The following is a 20782-nucleotide window of genomic DNA, read 5'->3' as shown; positions in this document are numbered from 1 at the left end:
CCTGATGCTGATCAGAGGGCTGGAGCACCTCCCCTAGGACAGGCTGAGAGAGCTGGGCTTCTTCAGCCTGGAGAAGAGGAGGCTCCAGGGGGACCTTACAGCGGCCTTCCTGTACCTAAAGGTGGGCCTACAGGATAGCTGGGGAGGGACTCTTTATCAGGGAGTGCTGTGATAGGACAAGGGCTAACAGATTTAACCTAAAGGAGGGTAGATTTCAATTAGGTATTCAATTAGCAACAACTTCTATACTCTGAGGGTGCTGAGGCAGCAGGATCTGGGCCCCCTCTAAGCTCCCTCCCAACCCGGGGCGAGGCCATGCTGGGTTGGGCTCCCAGCACCCCCAGCATCCAGGTGCCATTCTGCCCCCCACCCACAGGATCCCACTGCTGCCGTGCCAGGAAAGACGTCCTGGCTTCAAGCAGGGATGTTTGCTTGGCCCCAACCCTTCCCAACCGCACGGGATGCTCACTCACTGGGATTCGGTGGCTGGAAATCCAAGGAATCCAGCGGAAAGCTGCTCTCCTCAGGAGACCAGGTCTCCTGCCAGACCATCCTGGAGCAGGGGCGGGTTATCTTTGCCACCTTGCGGGATGGACGAATGGAGCGACGATGGCAAGGATACCTCCCCAGGATAATACGTCGTCTTCTCCGGTGGTAGCAGCATCGGAACCGCATTGTGGGACGTGGGCTGTGCACTTAGACTCCTTAAAGGCCCTGTGCTCCCGCCCTGTCCCGTCACTGTCCTGCACGGACACTGAGGGTCCGAGTCACAGCTGCATTTTTTTAGGGCAGACCCCTGGGGGTGTCATCGAGGGAGGTCACAAAGGGTTTCATTGTGACACGCTCCTGGGCTGGGCGGGTGAGCAGCTCAGCACTGCACACCCACTTGCCCACCCCGTCCCAGCAGGATGGCGATGGGAATCAGAAGGGCAAAGATGAGAAAGCCCATGGATCAAGACAAATATAGCATTCTAGGAAAAGCCAAAGATGCACGTGCAAGCAAAGCAAAAGAAGGAATCCATTCACAACTTCCCGTTGGCAAGCAGATGCTCAGCCACTTCCGGGAAAGCAGGGCTGCTCAAACCTCAGGGTTTCTTGGGAAGACAAATGTCATCCCTCTGAACGTCTGTCCATCCTCCTTCTTTCCCCTCGTCTTATCACTAAGCATGATGCCATATGGTATGGGACATTCCTTAGGCCAGTTTGTGTCAGCTGTCCTGGCTGTGTCCCCTCCCAGCTTCTTGGGGACCTCCAGCCTCCTCACTGGTGGGGCAGCGTGAGATGCCAAAAAGTCTTTGACTCTGTGCAAGCACTGCTCAGCAACAACTAAAGCATCATTGTGTTATCAGCATTATTCTCAACATTATTTCTGTAAACCCAAAACACAACACCATACAAGACTCTACAAACAAAATTAACATAATCCCAGCCAAAATCGCGACAATTTTCCACCCCTTATTCCATATCATTCGCATCACGTGCAGGTCTCCTACACTTTCGAATACATCCAGCTCCCACAGCAGTCTCCTGGAGAAACTGGCTGTTCATGGCTTGGACAAATGTACTCTTCGATGGGTAAAAGCTTGGTTGGCTGGCTGGGCCCAAACGGTCCCAGCCAGCCAGAAAACACAGTTGGTCCCAGCCAAGTAGAAAACACAAGCTCTTGGCAAGACTCCCTGCTGGCCCAGGTACAGCTCACATACCCTCGTTTCCCACTCATTTGACAGCTTTCTGGGGCTACTGAATGTAGCCACTGGCATTGGGCTGCGCAAAGTCCACTCCTCCCTGCGCACGCAAGTCACCAGCCTGGCAGAGCCTGCTGCCCTTGCGCCTGCTGCCACCCTGACACGAGGGTGACACACTCATGGCCCCACAAGGAGTCCTGATACACCCCAGGCACGTAGAAGGCAAAGGCGTGGATGCCCTAGTTGTCCCAATTGCCCTTTGCTATCCCCCATCCCTTCCCAGGGAAGCGGTGGCTGGCAGATGCCAGGGAAGGGGTCAGGCCTTGCTTCTGGCAGGCTCTGGGTGCACCCAGCCGTGAGCACACGGAGACCCTGTGTGGTGGTTTTACTCGGGTGGGCAGCCGAGTTCCACCACAGCCGCTCTCTCAGTCCTCCTCCTCAAATAGGAAGGGGGCTTGTTGCCCACAGGACTAGCCAGCTTCACCTCTGAGCTTTGGCCGCACAAATTTTCTCCCGACAGAGGCAAACAGCACCTCTGTAGCCCTGCCATGTCACCCGACCTCGCTTCCAGTGGCCACACTGGAAGCTTTTTCCTCTTAAGCTCTAGAAGAAGATCCCTGCTCAGCCAAGCTGGCCTTCTGCCCCGCCTGCTTCACTTCCGACATTTTGGAATCGCCTGCTCCTGTGCTCTTAGGAGGTGGTGCTTATAAAGATGGACCCTGATACCTTCCAAAGCATCAGGGGACCTTCCTAACTAGTTCCCTGAGCAGCCTGAAGTCTGCCCTCCCCGTGTCCAGAGTTCACAGAATTGGAGGGGTTGGAAGGGACCTCAGGAGATCATCGGGTCCAACCCCCCTGCCAAAAGCAGGTTTTGTGGCAGTTTTCCTCCTATCACCAAAGATTTTTAAACTCAACTGCTTCCTTATCGCTATGACCAAGATGGCTGCCGATCACCACTTCACCCACCGCGCCCTCTCTGTTCACAAGCAACAGGTCTAGGAAGGCACCTTTCCTTGTTGTCTCCCTCAGTAGCTGTACCAAGGAGTTGTCATCATGGTGTGTGAGGAATCTCCTGGACCTGCTTGTATCAGCTGTGTGGTCTTACCAGTTAATGTCTGGCAAGTTGAAGTCCCCCATCAGGACAAGGGCAGCTGATCTAAGAGAGGTATCTCTTAGTTCCTTAGAGAATAACTCGTCGGTATCGCAGACTCCCACTACAACATCCACGTTATTTGTTTCTCCCTTAATCCTTACCCAGAGGCTCTCAGCCATGTCGCTGTGCCAGCCCCTTGCCTTGCCTGCCCTGCCTATCCTTCTTGAAGAGTGCATAACCGTCCATCACAGCACTCCAGTCACAGGACTTTCACCAAGTCTCCCTTGTCCTGGGACCGAGCTGAAGCTTCCAGCTCCTCCTGCTTGTCCCTCACGCTGGGTGCATTGGTGCAGAAACATTTCAAATGTGCTCCAGTGTACCCAGCATGGCATGGAGCAGGCTGCAGGATCTCGCTAGCGCACAGTCCCTCCCATTTTGGTGTGCCGTCCGCTAGCATATCACCAGTGGGCCTGTTTTTATCCCTTTCCCCTTTCAAATCTAGTTTAAAGCTCTATCGATCAGCCCTGCTAACTCCTGTGCAAAACTCTTTCTCCCCCTCTGATAAAGGTGCTTCCCGTCAGGCACCAGCAGGCCTGCAGTTGCATAGGCCATCCCATGATGGAGAAAGCCATCATTCTGTCCATGATACCAGCATCGGAGCCACCTATTTATTACCTGGCTCTGCCTCTTTCTTTCCATATTATTCCCTGCTACCAGGAGAGGAAAACGCTACATGTGCCCCTGATCCTTTCACCCATTGTCCCAAGGCCCTGAAGTCCCCTTTGATTGCCCTTGGACTTCCCTTTGCCACTTTTGAGAGAGGGAGTTAGGAGAATCTTATCAAGTACAGACAGAGCGCTGACAGCATTAAACTAGGATGCTAATTAGTGTCTTTGCTAACTATGGTGCATTGTGCAAATTAACTAAAGCAAGAAGCTTTGGGCCCCTTACCAAGGTCAGTCTCTTAATAAAAGTGTGAGCCTGTCTTACGAAACTGGCAGAAACTGGTCCTGCGGGTGGACAAGATCCAGGGAGCAACTGAGTCTGTGCAAAGACAAGAGGTCAACTAGCCGTGACGAGGAAGAGTCATCAACCTTCATCCCCACGACCCCCGATGACCACCACCAGGAGACACTGCTCAAGCGCAGATGGAAGGAGTTTATGGAAATGACTCCTTGGAACTAATTTTTATATGAAGCGTGGACAGGTTATGAATATGTACAGGCGTATTGTGAAACTTCATGCATATGTAACTCTTTACTGCATATAACCAAGGCAAGTTGCCACGACAGGTGCGCACGACTTTGGTGGTACTACCCTCCGTGCTGCTCAGCACTGAATAAACACACCTACTTTACAATCTTACTGATTGTGGAGTCCGTTTTCCGGAAGTCACTTTGAAGCTGCCGTCAGGACAAAACAGTAATGGATGATCCTCAGAGGGCCTTACGCGGCGAGTGAGCTTTCTAGAAACATCTTTTACCCTGTTCTCCTGGGAGGCAACAGACTTCCCAATGGGTTGGGTCAGGTCGGCATATGCACTTCTCCTCAGAAGGGAGTCGCCTATGACAGTAACCCTTCTGTTTTTCTTGATGGAGGTGGTCATGACACTGGGGGAAGGCTGATGTGCCCTATTTCTAATTCAGGAAGGAATTCTTCCTAATTCAGGAAGAATTTCTTCATGGAAAGGGTGGAACAGGCTGCCCAGGGCACTGGTGGAGTCCCCAGGCCTGGAGCTATTAAAGAAGTGTGTGGACTTGGTGCTAAGGGCCGTGCTTTTGTGGTGGGCCTGGTAGTGTTAGCTGACGGTTGGACTTGAGCTGAAGGGCCTTTTCCAACCGCAGCGGTTCTGTGATTCTTCCATTGAGTAGGCACCAAGCAGTCACCGGGCCCAGGGAAAAGACGTCCTTGGTGGCCTCCAAGTTAGCTCTGCATCATGGCACCGAGTCACTTTGAAGGAGCTGCTGGAATAATGAGACAAGAATCCGGTTCTATTAAGATATATATTGATGATTTGAGGAGTGCTGCATGGCTAGCAGCACCACAGCAGTCGAAATCTCCGTCCTGACGTTCTGTTACGCCTTGACGCCAGGATCATGATGGTCTGAACTGCCAGGCATCTGACCATGGGTTCCGGGTCGTTCCCTGAAGACCAGAGGACTGCCAAAGAAAGAAGAGCAGAGATGAAAACCCACTCCTTGCAGAGATCCCCAGGCATCCCCTGCAGACCATGCCAGCCCCACTCGACTCTTCCCCAGGCCAGGAGGAGCAGGAGGGACAAATGAATCAGTTGAAAGCTGCTGCTCAGCAATGTCCCAAATGCACCCAGAAGTCCTTCCCCATCTGCGCACCACAGGTCAAGTCGGGCACCTTCACAAGCTGGATCCCCCACCACCTGCCTCCATCCCCTGGGAGGATTCACACACTCCAGGAATCTCCTGGACTCCTTCCTCTCCCTATTGTGCTTCCCCACGAGAGCAAGGGCTCGCAATCATGACACTGCTCCTAGCTGCTTGTAGGCTGTTTCATCTCCCTCTTCGTCCTGGTTGGGTGCTCTACAACAGGCTCCCACCTTCTATCAGCCTTCCTGCCCTTTCTCCTGACTCTTCCTCAGGCACACTCAACCCTTTCAGCAGCACTGCCCAACTCCAGGCTGGGAGGGCATTCCCTGACATGCCGGGCTACCCCGTCTCCTCTCCCTCCTTCCTATGCCTGCATTGCTCCTCCGCCCCGAAGCATTTCCCTGGAGCAGGGCAAGGCGTGGGGGCCTCTGCCCCTGTCCCCCCAGCCCTAGCACACACACCACTGCCCTCACTCACCGCTGACGATTTCATTCAGCTTCTCCTCGCTCTGGTCCTTGGAGTAGCGCGCAGCAAGCCCTAGACACAGAGCTCCCATCAGACCCCTGCTCCCCAGCACGCTCCCAGCAGCGCAGCCCCTGGCCTGGCCAGCCAGGCTGTGCCCCCTCCTGCACCCCAGCAAGGTCATTGCCCGAGGGGGGCTGGAGCGAGGGCCCAGTCGGGGGGCTCTGGGGGCAACAGGGCTGCGCCTCACTGCCAGGGCAGTGCCTGGGGCTGCCAAAGGCTGCCCAAAGAGGGACCCAGGGGCTGGGCTCACCAATGAACCTGACGGCCTCAAGTCGCAAGACGGTCTGAGAGTCCTGCAGGTAGGGCTGGCTCTGCTGCAGGTATTCGTCTACTCTGTCTCTGCCCTGCTGCAGCTGGAGAGAGAACACAAGGTCACGGGGCTTGCAGACCCTCCCCAGGGTCTCCTCCAGCATCCTGGGGACAGGGAGGGCAGAGGGGCCTGCAGAAGAGCCCCCTGGGGCTCTGTGCTGGAAGGAAGGGAGCGAGGATGCAGCTGCAGGCAGCGGGCTCTGGCCGGGCACGTTTGCCCAGCTGGGGCTGGGGCCTGTGGGGTCGTCCTTACCAAGCACTCCCCGATCTTCCACGTCTGTTCTGTCTGGGCCAAGTGCTTGAGCTCTTTGAGTCGCAGAAACTTTGCAGCGACGACGAGAGCTTCCCCAGAGGCCTGTGGAGCAGCAGAGGTTGGGACATGGCACCACAGCCTTGGGAAGGAGACCCTCTGTCCCCTCCTCTTGGCAGGGCTGCGAGCCTTTCCCAGCGTGTTATGGGAGGCTGTGGTGGGGGACAGCGTGCACTGGGTTCAATGGCCAGGGCAAGGACACGGGACAGCCACCATCGGAGGCAGCTCACGCTGCCGGCCAGAGATCCCCCAGAGCATCCCTGTGGTGTCGGCACACCCTTGCCCACGTAACTGGTCAGCTCTGAGATCTGTACCTTTGCTACGCTCTCACTCTGGTCTCTCATCCGAAAGTAGAGCGGGAGAAGGCTGCTGTGCACTGTCCTCTTCATTTCCTTCTGCCTGTGCCGCAGCACAGCCTCCGTCACGGCTTGGAAGAGGCAGATGGAGTGCTCGCGCACCTGGCTGGACTCCTGGCAGGGAGGAGGACAGGATGAATTTCAGCAACAGCTGCTGCCCGCCCATAGGGAGCAGGGGCATTAGCGTGGCTGATGCGAAGGGAGATCACAGAACTGTGAGATGCTTCAGCGCTGGATCCTTCCCAGAGGAGCTGCTCAGCAGCCCTGCCGGGGCAGCTGCAAGGCCTGGTGCCCGTGAAAGGCAACGCAGTCGGTTGCCATCACAGGCTGCCCACCAGCCACCCCACTTTCGCCACCAGCCGCACCAGCCATGTCCAAGCAGAGCTCCCCAGCGGCTGGGCTGACGAGGAGACTGGGAAGGCCCTGCCTGAGTGCTGCCCACGGGGCCGGGCTGAAGGGCAGCCCTCATTACAGGGGGCCCAGCTGAGGGCTCGGGCTCCCGCAGCAGACTTACATGGGCAAAGAGTGGCAGGAGCTTCTCAGCCAGCTGCAGAGCCGTGCGACTGGCCCCTCTCCTCTCCACATGAGCCATCACATTGCTGAGCACAAGCAGGGCCTTCAGCACGACGTCTGTGTTGGTGTCCTGCAGGGCCTCCAGGATGTCTGGCAGCACGACCTGAATTTTTCTTGCCTGTAGGAAAGACACAGTTTCCCTTCCGTGAAGCCGTGAGAGACCACCCTGGGCAAAGGGCTGTGGTTCCTGAGCACCAGCCTCCTGCCTTGCTTCCTGGCAGCTGGCATGGCAATCGCCTCCTGCAAGCAGTGGCCGCGGGCGCACTACAGGGATGCGGGGAGAGCAACGGGGAGGGACGGGAGGGCAGAAGAGCAAAGCCCCAGGCTGCCAACATGGCTTTGCTTGACGATGGCCCGCTCACCTTCTCAGGGCTCTCTGACATGGTGGAGAGCCCTTTGAGAACCATCAAGCGCATCGCTGGGCTTGGGTGCTTCAGGTAACTCAGGAGGTGCACTGGGTTACCAAACTCCTCTTCAGAAATGTGATTCTGGGCCAGCATCTGCAAGAAAGAGCAGGGAGAGCCTGGCAGGGCCTGCAGGGCTCCCTGCAGCCTCTTCTTCTCCCGCCTTTGGGCAGGGATGGAGCAGCGCGAGCTGGCACCAAAGAGGCACCAGGCGCGGCTGGTTACGGGGGCTTGCCGGCCCTGCCGGCCCCAGGGACGATGTGTCCGTACGTCCTGGGGGAGCTGGCAGGTTGGGGGTAGATGGGGACAGGGCTGTGCCTGTGTGCCTGAAGGGGCACGCGCAGCCCTGCTGGGAGCAAGGTTTCATCTGGGAACTCACAGCCAAGCGACGGATGCAGGTGTCTTCTGTCACTGCCGTGCACCAGTTGCACAGTGGCAAGATTTCCATCCGCACGTTTAAAACCTTCTCCAAGGTCTGCGGCATGGCCAGGACCACCTCCCACATGCCCAGGGCAGTGCTGCAAGCCCAGAATACTCTGTCAGCGGGGCTGCCTCAGCCGCAGGGCCGCGGCCTGGGCCAGCCCCATAGGACCCAGACTGTCCTGCGGCCCCTGTGACTTGGGGAGCGCTGGGGGCCCAGCCTGGGCATGCAGGAGGGGGCTGAGCTGGCGTTCCCTGGGGGCAGGGGGCTCTGGGCTGCCTTGGACAGCTGGGCTGCTGCAGCCCTGGCTGGCCCAGTGGGGCTGGAAAACATGGGTGGGATGGAGGGCTGTGCTGATGGAGTGACAGGCTGCAGACCTGTTACTTGGCGGAGGGAACTGCAGCAGGTTCTTGACTTCTTCCCTGGACATCTGGTTGGTCAGCTGGAGAAGCAGGGAGTCCAGGCAGCGCCGCGCTGATGCCGTGTGGATGCTGTCCAGGTTTTTCCTGATGCATTCCATGATTATTGGCACCTGGGGGGACAAGGTGGGAATGGTGTGTCCACCAGACTGCAGCCATTTCCACAGCTGCCACTGAAACTTTGGCCCCTTCCATTGCTCCCTGCTGGCTTCAGGTGGCTTCTGGAGCCCAAGAGAGCTCGGTGTGCGAGGGAGGCAAGGAGGGAGGGAGGGATGGAGGAACAACGCCTGAAAGAGCTCAAGGGCAGGGCAATGGCCACAGGCCACTTACATCTGTCAGCCAGTAGTCAGGGTCCTCCAAGGCTGCTTCCAGCACACTGCAGGCCCCCTGCTTGTCATGGATGCTGGAGTCTCGCATAGCTTCAGTGGCTGTGAGGATGATGTCCGCCCTTTCAGAAGGCCTCAGGTATCCTCCAAACGCCTGTGGGAAGGAGGAGGGGAGGGAAGACATGCCGCACTGAGTGTCCCAAGGGTGCTGCTTAGCTGAGCAGCAAGGGCAGCTCCAGAGAGAGGGCCCTCAGGGGGAAGGAGTGAGGATGGGGCGTATGGCGACAGAGTGCTGGCCCTGCAGGTAACCAGGGCTTGCTGGTGGCCAGGAGGGCTGGAGCTGCTGCCGGGACACAGGGGAACAGCCTTCACATAGCCCCAGCTTGGGGACAAGAGGAACCCTCTCACCAGGGCGAGTGAGGCCGTGCCAGCCCCACCGGTTCTGGACCCTTTTGCTCACACGAGTTGCCTGCTGATGCTACGGACAAGATTCCCAGCAAGGCCAGAGCTCATTACCTTGGCAATATCACAGGGAGCGGACATTTCATATGAAGGGAATGTCGTATCCCTCAACTTCTTTCGTCTCTCTGCATAATTTTCCATGTCGTTTGTCAGCGAGCATTCTAAACAGGGGGGAACACCGAAGAGTCAGTAGGGAAGAGCATCTTTGCCAACAAGCTTGCCAAATGGTGAAAAGCACTTTCACTAGGAATGGTTGAGGAGGGAGGCTCAGACCCATGGTGAGGAGAGTGGTGGGCAGGGATGTAGAGCACAGGGTGACGGCTGCTGGGAGCAAGAGGGACCTCAGGGATGATGCAGAAGGAGGAGAAGCAATGGCGTTGGGTGCCGTGGGGGTAGCAGCGTGTCACAGACCCCTTCTGCTTGGGGTCAGGATGTTCAGGAAGCTCCCTGACATCTGCTTGCAAGACGGCAGGGAGCAAACAGTCAAGGAGAATTCTGGAGGGCGACACCATCCCTGGTGATGCACGGCTGGCTCTGCTGTCCACTCCTCAGGGAAGATGTGGTTTGGGAAGTGGTAATCGATTGATGGCTTAGACTGGGGAAGACCTCAAAAAATCTGGGGAGGGTTGAGAAGGACAACAGCAGAGAACTGCTCCTGGACTTCCGTAAGCATTTAGCTTCTGTGAAAAACGATAGCAAGATTCCTGCGGGAAGCTGCTGTGAGGAGCAGAGGAGGTCAGGGAACCTGGCAGACTTCCGTGGGCAGCCTCCACCAAGCAAAAGAACAATCCTTCAGAATACTCGGGGAAAAGCAGCAGACATACCAGCAGATGTCTGTGTGCAGACGGACGCTGCCCACCACACCTTCTCTTACCTCTTCCGTCTGTGAGGAATGCGTAGAAGTGATAAAGAGCATCCAAAGCTGTGCAACTGATGGAATCTGTGCCACAGCTGACAATGAAGAGATGGCCCAGCAGCTGTCCCAGGATGGGGATGTGGACCTCTTTGTGGGTGCCAGGGCTGCCGTTGCATTGTCCAGCAGTGAACGAGGTCTGGGCAAGGGAGGGAGGAGAGAAGAAGGGTTAAGTGGAGGCAGAGAGCAGGGCCTGGGGAAGGAAGAGCAGGGGCAAAGGAGGGACAAAGACCCTTGCTTCAGGGCAGAGCTGTGCTGAGGCCCCCACCTGTGCTCGGGCTTGCTGCACAGGCACCCCTGAGCTGCAGGATGCTCTGGAATGCAGGGAAGGGGAGACAGGCTGGCTGAAGGGTTCCTGGCATCTTACCTTCCCCAAATATGTGACCAGGAAATCACTCAGCCTCTCAATCTTCTGCAGGGCAATCTTGCGCACAGCTGTGTTATGGGAGGTGGCATAGTGCAGCAGCGCCTGTGAGGAGAGAAGCTGCTGGTCTGCCCTGGGAGCTGACGCCTGCTCCAGCAGAAGCAGCACTGCTGAACCCCTGGCTGTGCTCATGCCGTCCATCAAAGCTTCCCCCAAGGTGGAGCAAAGCCCTCAGCAGGGCTCCTGCCCCTCGGTTCCCTTGCAGGCTTGCCACAGATCCGCCAGCCAACTTTGTGGTCAGGCAGACGGGCAGATGCCACCCGCCAGTGCAGCCTCAGCTCCTTCCTGCGCCCTCCCCCAGAACGCGGCCCTCTGTCCCCTCTCCGTGAAGGCTGGCTTCTGTGGCAGGAACCAGGGGTCCGCAATGGGGCAGGGATACGGCCACTGGGCAGCCAGGAGAACATGGCTTCAGGGCCACGCTCCCGTGCAGGATGGGCAGGTCCCCGGGGATCTCTGCCACATTCACACCTGGCAAGAGAAGACTGGAGGGACTGGGGGGCAGGCGGAGAGCAGCTCCAGCTGCCGCCAGTGCGGTGCCCAAGGAGTGGGCTAAAATTCTCCCACTGCTTTGGCGCAAGGTGATCTCTTGGGGTCTGGAGGGGCTGGCCCAAAAGTGCCATGGGCAAGGTTTTGCTGTGACATGAGAGGATTCTTCAGAGGGGAAAGGGTCTTTGACCACAGCCAGGGGATGCCAGGCTCCCAGAAGACCTTGGTGCGCTTCCCCAAAGGAGGTGGGCACCTGCCTGCAGTGTGCTCAGTCCTAGCACTGGGGGTGGGCCATCCACTGCAGCATGGACGTTCGTTACCCCCCCAGCTGTGGAACCACTCCTGGGAAACCGACTCTGCAAATGCCAGACCTGCCAAATAATCTGCAACTCCTCGCCGACACTGGAGATTGGACAGTTGCGTACAAAGGCCCGCAGCATGATTTCCATGGCGTTCATGGTCTGCAAGGAGGACAGAGGATCATAGAAGTATTTCTACGGTCCTTCTCACCCCCAGGAGCTGACTGAACCTCCAGCACCAAGGGAGGACACATGCACCGCCTCACAGTGCCCAGGGGTGACTTTGGGGCTGAAAAGCTGCTGCGTGCAGACCTCCTGCAGCACTGGATCAGGCCAGGGAAGGAGAAGGGGAAGAAGGGATGAGGCTGGGAAAGCAAATCTGGGCTCTGGCCCTGCATTGGTTGTCCGGTTGTCTCAGCACGGGGCAGCAAGGCAGCAGCCCAGCGGGAATGGGGGTGCCACTACCTCACCCAGCACATACCTTGTTGTAGAGATCTTTTTCTGCCGCTGACATGTCCAAATAGGGAGGCAGAAAGAAGACACTCTTGAAGCAGGCATGCAGGAGACTCTCCTTTTTGCCATCCAGTGCTGCCTCCGCGGTGGAGCTAAGAAGGGAGATAGGAGCTTGTTGGACGCTGGTGCTGGGGTGGTGCCTCGAGGCTTAGGGAAGGAGGACACGGCCCTCCCATGGACAGGCATCCCTGGGAGGGATGGGCAGCCTCCCTGCCAGCTTCAGGGCCACCAGGACATTGCCCTGGGGATGTGCTGGCCAAAGGAGGGGCTGGGCAGGTACCTGAGGGTGGCAATAGTTAGCATGGCATTCCTACGAAATGCTGTGTGCAAACTGTCCGTGGGCTCCTCTTCCAGCAAAACCTGCAAAGCACAACCAGGATGGGACGTGGCAGACACCAGCCCCCAGTGCCCGCTGCTGAAGGCCCAGCAGCACGCCCAGTCCTGCCTTGGGCAGCTTGGTGTCTGTGCATGGTTTGTCTCCACCTCCCCCTGCCCCAGCCTCACAGGGGGCTGGTGTCTGAGGGGCCTTGCCCCTTCCCCAACCCGCCACGCGTCCCCTCACCTTGATGTTCTCTGCCAGCTCGGTTTTGCGGCAGAAGGCATCCATGTCCTCCAGCAAGGAACAGTGTCTGCACAGGGTGCAGATGCTCTCCAGGAACTTAATTTTCTTTTCCTCATCCTGGCAGCCACAGAGAGAACCACGGGGAGCGTGAGGGGGGAGAACCAGAGCCCACAGCACTGGAGTGCTGTGACACTGGAGTGCTGTGACGTGCGGTGCTGTCTGAGACACACGGAGGGCAGCAGCTCTGCCCAGCCTGGCAGCAGGGCCGGGGCCCCATCAGGACACACGGGCACAGCCACAATGGAAGTGGCTGCCATTACCTTCTTTGTGCTTCTGACAAATATCTCGATGACATTCTTGGCTTCCTCTTTGCCAAGATCCCACAACCAGGCATCTAACAATGGAGGAGAGCGAGGAGTGCTGCAGTGAGGGGCTGAAGGCAGGAGCGAGGAGACGAAGGGCCCCCAGCACGAGAGACACATGCACCTGCTGGAGCAGGTCCAGAGGAGGCCCTGATGCTGATCAGAGGGCTGGAGCACCTCCCCTAGGACAGGCTGAGAGAGCTGGGCTTCTTCAGCCTGGAGAAGAGGAGGCTCCAGGGGGACCTTACAGCGGCCTTCCTGTACCTAAAGGTGGGCCTACAGGATAGCTGGGGAGGGACTCTTTATCAGGGAGTGCTGTGATAGGACAAGGGCTAAAAGATTTAACCTAAAGGAGGGTAGATTTCAATTAGGTATTCAATTAGCAACAACTTCTATACTCTGAGGGTGCTGAGGCAGCAGGATCTGGGCCCCCTCTAAGCTCCCTCCCAACCCGGGGCGAGGCCATGCTGGGTTGGGCTCCCAGCACCCCCAGCATCCAGGTGCCATTCTGCCCCCCACCCACAGGATCCCACTGCTGCCGTGCCAGGAAAGACGTCCTGGCTTCAAGCAGGGATGTTTGCTTGGCCCCAACCCTTCCCAACCGCGCGGGATGCTCACTCACTGGGATTCGGTGGCTGGAAATCCAAGGAATCCAGCGGAAAGCTGCTCTCCTCAGGAGACCAGGTCTCCTGCCAGACCATCCTGGAGCAGGGGCGGGTTATCTTTGCCACCTTGCGGGATGGACGAATGGAGCGACGATGGCAAGGATACCTCCCCAGGATAATACGTCGTCTTCTCCGGTGGTAGCAGCATCGGAACCGCATTGTGGGACGTGGGCTGTGCACTTAGACTCCTTAAAGGCCCTGTGCTCCCGCCCTGTCCCGTCACTGTCCTGCACGGACACTGAGGGTCCGAGTCACAGCTGCATTTTTTTTAGGGCAGACCCCTGGGGGTGTCATCGAGGGAGGTCACAAAGGGTTTCATTGTGACACGCTCCTGGGCTGGGCGGGTGAGCAGCTCAGCACTGCACACCCACTTGCCCACCCCGTCCCAGCAGGATGGCGATGGGAATCAGAAGGGCAAAGATGAGAAAGCCCATGGATCAAGACAAATATAGCATTCTAGGAAAAGCCAAAGATGCACGTGCAAGCAAGCAAAAGAAGGAATCCATTCACAACTTCCCGTTGGCAAGCAGATGCTCAGCCACTTCCGGGAAAGCAGGGCTGCTCAAACCTCAGGGTTTCTTGGGAAGACAAATGTCATCCCTCTGAACGTCTGTCCATCCTCCTTCTTTCCCCTCGTCTTATCACTAAGCATGATGCCATATGGTATGGGACATTCCTTAGGCCAGTTTGTGTCAGCTGTCCTGGCTGTGTCCCCTCCCAGCTTCTTGGGGACCTCCAGCCTCCTCACTGGTGGGGCAGCGTGAGATGCAAAAAGTCTTTGACTCTGTGCAAGCACTGCTCAGCAACAACTAAAGCATCACTGTGTTATCAGCATTATTCTCAACATTATTTCTGTAACCCAAAACACAACACCATACAAGACTCTACAAACAAAATTAACATAATCCCAGCCAAAATCGCGACAATTTTCCACCCCTTATTCCATATCATTCGCATCACGTGCAGGTCTCCTACACCTTTCGAATACATCCAGCTCCCACAGCAGTCTCCTGGAGAAACTGGCTGTTCATGGCTTGGACAAATGTACTCTTCGATGGGTAAAGCTTGGTTGGCTGGCTGGGCCCAAACGGTCCCAGCCAGCCAGAAAACACAGTTGGTCCCAGCCAAGTAGAAAACACAAGCTCTTGGCAAGACTCCCTGCTGGCCCAGGTACAGCTCACATACCCTCGTTTCCCACTCATTTGACAGCTTTCTGGGGCTACTGAATGTAGCACTGGCATTGGGCTGCGCAAAGTCCACTCCTCCCTGCGCACGCAAGTCACCAGCCTGGCAGAGCCTGCTGCCCTTGTGCTTGCTGCCACCCTGACACGAGGGTGACACACTCATGGCCCCACAAGGAGTCCTGATACACCTCAGGCACGTAGAAGGCAAAAGCGTGGATGCCCTAGTTGTCCCAATTGCCCTTTGCTATCCCCCATCCCTTCCCAGGGAAGCGGTGGCTGGCAGATGCCAGGGAAGGGGTCAGGCCTTTGCTTCTGGCAGGCTCTGGGTGCACCCAGCCGTGAGCACACGGAGACCCTGTGTGGTGGTTTTACTCGGGTGGGCAGCCGAGTTCCACCACAGCCGCTCTCTCAGTCCTCCTCCTCAAATAGGAAGGGGGCTTGTTCGCCCACAGGACTAGCCAGCTTCACCTCTGAGCTTTGGCCGCACAAATTTTCTCCCGACAGAGGCAAACAGCACCTCTGTAGCCCTGCCATGTCACCCGACCTCGCTTCCAGTGGCCACACTGGAAGCTTTTTCCTCTAAGCTCTAGAAGAAGATCCCTGCTCAGCCAAGCTGGCCTTCTGCCCCGCCTGCTTCACTTCCGACATTTTGGAATCGCCTGCTCCTGTGCTCTTAGGAGGTGGTGCTTATAAAGATGGACCCTGATACCTTCCAAAGCATCAGGGGACCTTCCTAACTAGTTCCCTGAGCAGCCTGAAGTCTGCCCTCCCCGGTCCAGAGTTCACAGAATTGGAGGGGTGGAAGGGACCTCAGGAGATCATCGGGTCCAACCCCCCTGCCAAAAGCAGGTTTTGTGGCAGTTTTCCTCCTATCACCAAAGATTTTTAAACTCAACTGCTTCCTATCGCTATGACCAAGATGGCCACCGATCACCACTTCACCCACCGCGCCCCTCTCTGTTCACAAGCAACAGGTCTAGGAAGGCACCTTTCCTTGTTGTCTCCCTCAGTAGCTGTACCAAGGAGTTGTCATCATGGTGTGTGAGGAATCTTCCTGGACCTGCTTGTATCAGCTGTGTGGTCTTACCAGTTAATGTCTGGCAAGTTGAAGTCCCCCATCAGGACAAGGGCAGCTGATCTAAGAGAGGTATCTCTTAGTTGCCTTAGAGAATAAACTCGTCGGTATCGCAGACTCCCCACTACAACATCCACGTTATTTGTTTCTCCCCTTAATCCTTACCCAGAGGCTCTCAGCCATGTCGCTGTGCCAGCCCCTCTGCCTTGCCTGCCCTGCCTATCCTTCTTGAAGAGTTCATAACCGTCCATCACAGCACTCCAGTCACAGGACTTTCACCAAGTCTCCCTTGTCCTGGGACCGAGCTGAAGCTTCCAGCTCCTCCTGCTTGTCCTCACGCTGGGTGCATTGGTGCAGAAACATTTCAAATGTGCTCCAGTGTACCCAGCATGGCATGGAGCAGGCTGCAGGATCTCGCTAGCGCACAGTCCCTCCCATTTTGGTTGTGCCGTCCGCTAGCATATCACCAGTGGGCCTGTTTTTATCCCTTTCCCTTTCAAATCTAGTTTAAAGCTCTATCGATCAGCCCTGCTAACTCCTGTGCAAAACTCTTTCTCCCCCCTCTGATAAAGGTGCTTCCCGTCAGGCACCAGCAGGCCTGCAGTTGCATAGGCCATCCCATGATGGAGAAAGCCATCATTCTGTCCATGATACCAGCATCGGAGCCACCTATTTATTACCTGGCTCTGCCTCTTTCTTTCCATATTATTCCCTGCTACCAGGAGAGGAAAACGCTACATGTGCCCCTGATCCTTTCACCCATTGTCCCAAGGCCCTGAAGTCCCCTTTGATGCCCTTGGACTTCCCCTTTGCCACTTTTGAGAGAGGGAGTTAGGAGAATCTTATCAAGTACAGACAGAGCGCTGACAGCATTAAACTAGGATGCTAATTAGTGTCTCTTGCTAACTATGGTGCATGTGCAAATTAACTAAAGGCAAGAAGCTTTGGGCCCCTTACCAAGGTCAGTCTCTTAATAAAAGTGTGAGCCTGTCTACGAAACTGGCAGAAACTGGTCCTGCGGGTGGACAAGATCCAGGGAGCAACTGAGTCTGTGCAAAGACAAGAGGTCAATAGCCGTGACGAGGAAGCGTCATCAAACCCTTCATCCCCACGACCCCCGATGACCACAACCAGGAGACACTGCTCAAGCGCAGATGGAAGGAGTATGAAATGACTCCTTGGAACTAATTTTTATATGAAGCGTGGACAGGTTATGAATATGTACAGGCGTATTGTGAAACTTCATGCATATGTAACTCTTTACTGCATATAACCAAGGCAAGTTGCCACGACAGGTGCGCACGACTTTGGTGGTACTACCCTCCGTGCTGCTCAGCACTGAATAAACACACCTACTTTACAATCTTACTGATTGTGGAGTCCGTTTTCCGGAAGTCACTTTGAAGCTGCCGTCAGGACAAAACAGTAATGGATGATCCTCAGAGGGCCTTACGCGGCGAGTGAGCTTTCTAGAAACATCTTTTACCCTGTTCTCCTGGGAGGCAACAGACTTCCCAATGGGTTGGGTCAGGTCGGCATATGCACTTCTCCTCAGAAGGGAGTCGCCTATGACAGTAACCCTTCTGTTTTTCTTGATGGAGGTGGTCATGACACTGGGGGAAGGCTGATGTGCCCTATTTCTAATTCAGGAAGGAATTCTTCCTAATTCAGGAAGAATTTCTTCATGGAAAGGGTGGAACAGGCTGCCCAGGGCACTGGTGGAGTCCCCAGGCCTGGAGCTATTAAAGAAGTGTGGGACTTGGTGCTAAGGGCCGTGCTTTTGTGGTGGGCTGGTAGTGTTAGCTGACGGTTGGACTTGAGCTGAAGGGCCTTTTCCAACCGCAGCGGTTCTGTGACTCTTCCATTGAGTAGGCACCAAGCAGTCACCGGGCCCAGGGAAAAGACGTCCTTGGTGGCCTCCAAGTTAGCTCAGCGTCATGGCACCGAGTCACTTTGAAGGAGCTGCTGGAATAATGAGACAAGAATCCGGTTCTATTAAGATATATATTGATGATTTGAGGAGTGCTGCATGGCTAGCAGCACCACAGCAGTCGAAATCTCCGTTTTCTGACGTTCGTTACGCCTTGACGCCAGGATCATGATGGTCTGAACTGCCAGGCATCTGACCATGGGTTCGGGTCGTTCCCTGAAGACCGGAGGACTGCCAAAGAAAGAAGAGCAGAGATGAAAACCCACTCCTTGCAGAGATCCCCAGGCATCCCCTGCAGACCATGCCAGCCCCACTCGACTCTTCCCCAGGCCAGGAGGAGCAGGAGGGACAAATGAATCAGTTGAAAGCTGCTGCTCAGCAATGTCCCAAATGCACCCAGAAGTCCTTCCCCATCTGCGCACCACAGGTCAAGTCGGGCACCTTCACAAGCTGGAATCCCCCACCACCCGGCCTCCATCCCCTGGGAGATTCACACACTCCAGGAATCTCCTGGACTCCTTCCTCTCCCTATGTGCTTCCCCACGAGAGCAAGGGCTCGCAATCATGACACTGCTCCTAGCTGCTGTAGGCTGTTTTCATCTCCCTCTTCGTCCTGGTTGGGTGCTCTACAACAGGCTCCCACCTTCTATCAGCCTTCCCTGCCCTTTCTCCTGACTCTTCCTCAGGCACAACTCAACCCTTTCAGCAGCACTGCCCAACTCCATGGCTGGGAGGGCATTCCATGACATGCCGGGCTACCCCGTCTCCTCTCCCTCCTTCCTATGCCTGCATTGCTCCCTCCGCCCCGAAGCATTTCCCTGGAGCAGGGCAAGGCGTGGGGCCTCTGCCCCTGTCCCCCCAGCCCTAGCACACACACCACTGCCCTCACTCACCGCTGACGATTTCATTCAGCTTCTCCTCGCTCTGGTCCTTGAAGTAGCGCGCAACAAGCCCTAGACACAGAGCTCCCATCAGACCCCCGCTCCCCAGCACGCTCCCAGCAGCGCAGCCCCTGGCCTGTGCCAGCCAGGCTGTGCCCCCTCCTGCACCCCAGCAAGGTCATTGCCCGAGGGGGGGCTGGAGCGAGGCCCAGTCGGGGGGGCTCTGGGGGCAACAGGGCTGCGCCTCACTGCCAGGGCAGTGCCTGGGGCTGTCAAAGGCTGCCCAAAGAGGGACCCAGGGGCTGGGCTCACCAATGAACCTGACGGCCTCAAGTCGCAAGACGGTCTGAGAGTCCTGCAGGTAGGGCTGGCTCTGCTGCAGGTATTCGTCTACTCTGTCTCTGCCCTGCTGCAGCTGGAGAGAGAACACAAGGTCACGGGGCTTGCAGACCCTCCCCAGGGTCTCCTCCAGCATCCTGGGGACAGGGAGGGCAGAGGGGCCTGCAGAAGAGCCCCCTGGGGCTCTGTGCTGGAAGGAAGGGACGAGGATGCAGCTGCAGGCAGCGGGCTCTGGCCGGGCACGTTTGCCCAGCTGGGGCTGGGGCCTGTGGGGTCGTCCTTACCAAGCACTCCCCGATCTTCCACGTCTGTTCTGTCTGGGCCAAGTGCTTGAGCTCTTTGAGTCGCAGAAACTTTGCAGCGACGACGAGAGCTTCCCCCAGAGGCCTGTGGAGCAGCAGAGGTTGGGACATGGCACCACAGCCTTGGGAAGGAGACCCTCTGTCCCCTCCTCTTGGCAGGGCTGCGAGCCTTTCCCAGCGTGTTATGGGAGGCTGTGGTGGGGGACAGCGTGCACTGGGTTCAATGGCCAGGCAAGGACACGGGACAGCCACCATCGGAGGCAGCTCACGCTGCTGGCCAGAGATCCCCCAGAGCATCTCTGTGGTGTCGGCACACCCTTGCCCACGTAACTGGTCAGCTCTGAGATCTGTACCTTGCTACGCTCTCACTCTGGTCTCTCATCCGAAAGTAGAGCGGGAGAAGGCTGCTGTGCACTGTCCTCTTCATTTCCTTCTGCCTGTGCCGCAGCACAGCCTCCGTCACGGCTTGGAAGAGGCAGATGGAGTGCTCGCGCACCTGGCTGGACTCCTGGCAGGGAGGAGGACAGGATGAATTTCAGCAACAGCTGCTGCCTGCCCATGGGGAGCAGGGGCATTAGCGTGGCTGATGCGAAGGGAGATCACAGAACTGTGAGATGCTTCAGCGCTGGATCCTTCCCAGAGGAGCTGCTCAGCAGCCCTGCCGGGGCAGCTGCAAGGCCTGGTGCCCGTGAAAGGCAACGCAGTCGGTTGCCATCACAGGCTGCCCGCCAGCCACCCCACTTTCGCCACCAGCCGCACCAGCCATGTCCAAGCAGAGCTCCCCAGCGGCTGGGCTGACGAGGAGACTGGGAAGGCCCTGCCTGAGTGCTGCCCACGGGCCGGGCTGAAGGGCAGCCTCATTACAGGGGCCCAGCTGAGGGCTCGGGCTCCCGCAGCAGACTTACATGGGCAAAGAGTGGCAGGAGCTTCTCAGCCAGCTGCAGAGCCGTGCGACTGGCCTCTCTCCTCTCCACATGAGCCATCACATTGCTGAGCACAAGCAGGGCCTTCAGCACGACGTCTGTGTTGGTGTCCTGCAGGGCCTCCAGGATGTCTGGCAGCACGACCTGAATTTTTCTTGCCTGTAGGAAAGACACAGTTTCCCTTCCGTGAAGCCGTGAGAGACCACCCTGGGCAAAGGGCTGTGGTTCCTGAGCACCAGCCTCCTGCCTTGCTTCCTGGCAGCTGGCATGGCAATCGCCTCCTGCAAGCAGTGGCCGCGGGCGCACTACAGGGATGCGGGGAGAGCAACGGGGAGGGATGGGAGGGCAGAAGAGCAAAGCCCCAGGCTGCCAACATGGCTTTGCTTGACGATGGCCCGCTCACCTTCTCAGGGCTCTCTGACACGGTGGAGAGCCCTTTGAGAACCATCAAGCGCATCGCTGGGCTTGGGTGCTTCAGGTAACTCAGGAGGTGCACTGGGTTACCAAACTCCTCTTCAGAAATGTGATTCTGGGCCAGCATCTGCAAGAAAGAGCGGGAGAGCCTGGCAGGGCCTGCAGGGCTCCCTGCAGCCTCTTCTTCTCCCGCCTTTGGGCAGGGATGGAGCAGCGCGAGCTGGCACCAAGAGGCACCAGGCGCGGCTGGTTACGGGGGCTTGCCGGCCCTGCCGGCCCCAGGAC

The 20782-nt window shown here is 57.1% G+C and overlaps 1 protein-coding gene across 1 annotated transcript; it reads right to left on the bottom strand.

The window, feature by feature from the left end:
• Window positions 1-4810: 4810 nt before the first annotated feature.
• Window positions 4811-20581, bottom strand: LOC118261163 (uncharacterized). Its single transcript, XM_050716937.1, has 7 exons — window positions 20487-20581; window positions 20066-20242; window positions 6579-6734; window positions 6208-6309; window positions 5896-5998; window positions 5598-5657; window positions 4811-4938 (listed from the first exon to the last, which is right to left on the bottom strand). The coding sequence occupies exons 1-7, from the start codon at window positions 20538-20540 to the stop codon at window positions 4811-4813; spliced, it is 780 nt and encodes a 259-aa protein (XP_050572894.1). The 5' UTR covers window positions 20541-20581.
• Window positions 20582-20782: the final 201 nt, after the last annotated feature.

This window comes from Cygnus atratus, unplaced genomic scaffold (genome assembly GCF_013377495.2).
Source record: "Cygnus atratus isolate AKBS03 ecotype Queensland, Australia unplaced genomic scaffold, CAtr_DNAZoo_HiC_assembly HiC_scaffold_54, whole genome shotgun sequence".
Lineage (NCBI taxonomy): Eukaryota > Metazoa > Chordata > Aves > Anseriformes > Anatidae > Cygnus > Cygnus atratus.
The sequence above is the reverse complement of the archived record's forward strand: the minus strand, read 5'-3'. Positions and strand labels throughout refer to the sequence as shown.

What these genes read in the sequence shown, in the direction of transcription:
- LOC118261163 (XM_050716937.1), bottom strand. Translation starts at nt 20,540, where the DNA reads ATGCGCTTGATGGTTCTCAAAGGGCTCTCCACCGTGTCAGAGAGCCCT. An exon ending in TGTCAGAGAGCCCTGAGAAG is followed by an intron (nt 20,243 to 20,486) that starts GTGAGCGGGCCA and finishes TCTTTCCTACAG; the next exon opens with GCAAGAAAAATTCAGGTCGT. An exon ending in GCTGAATGAAATCGTCAGCG is followed by an intron (nt 4,939 to 5,597) that starts GTGAGTGAGGGC and finishes TTTCTTTGGCAG; the next exon opens with TCCTCTGGTCTTCAGGGAAC.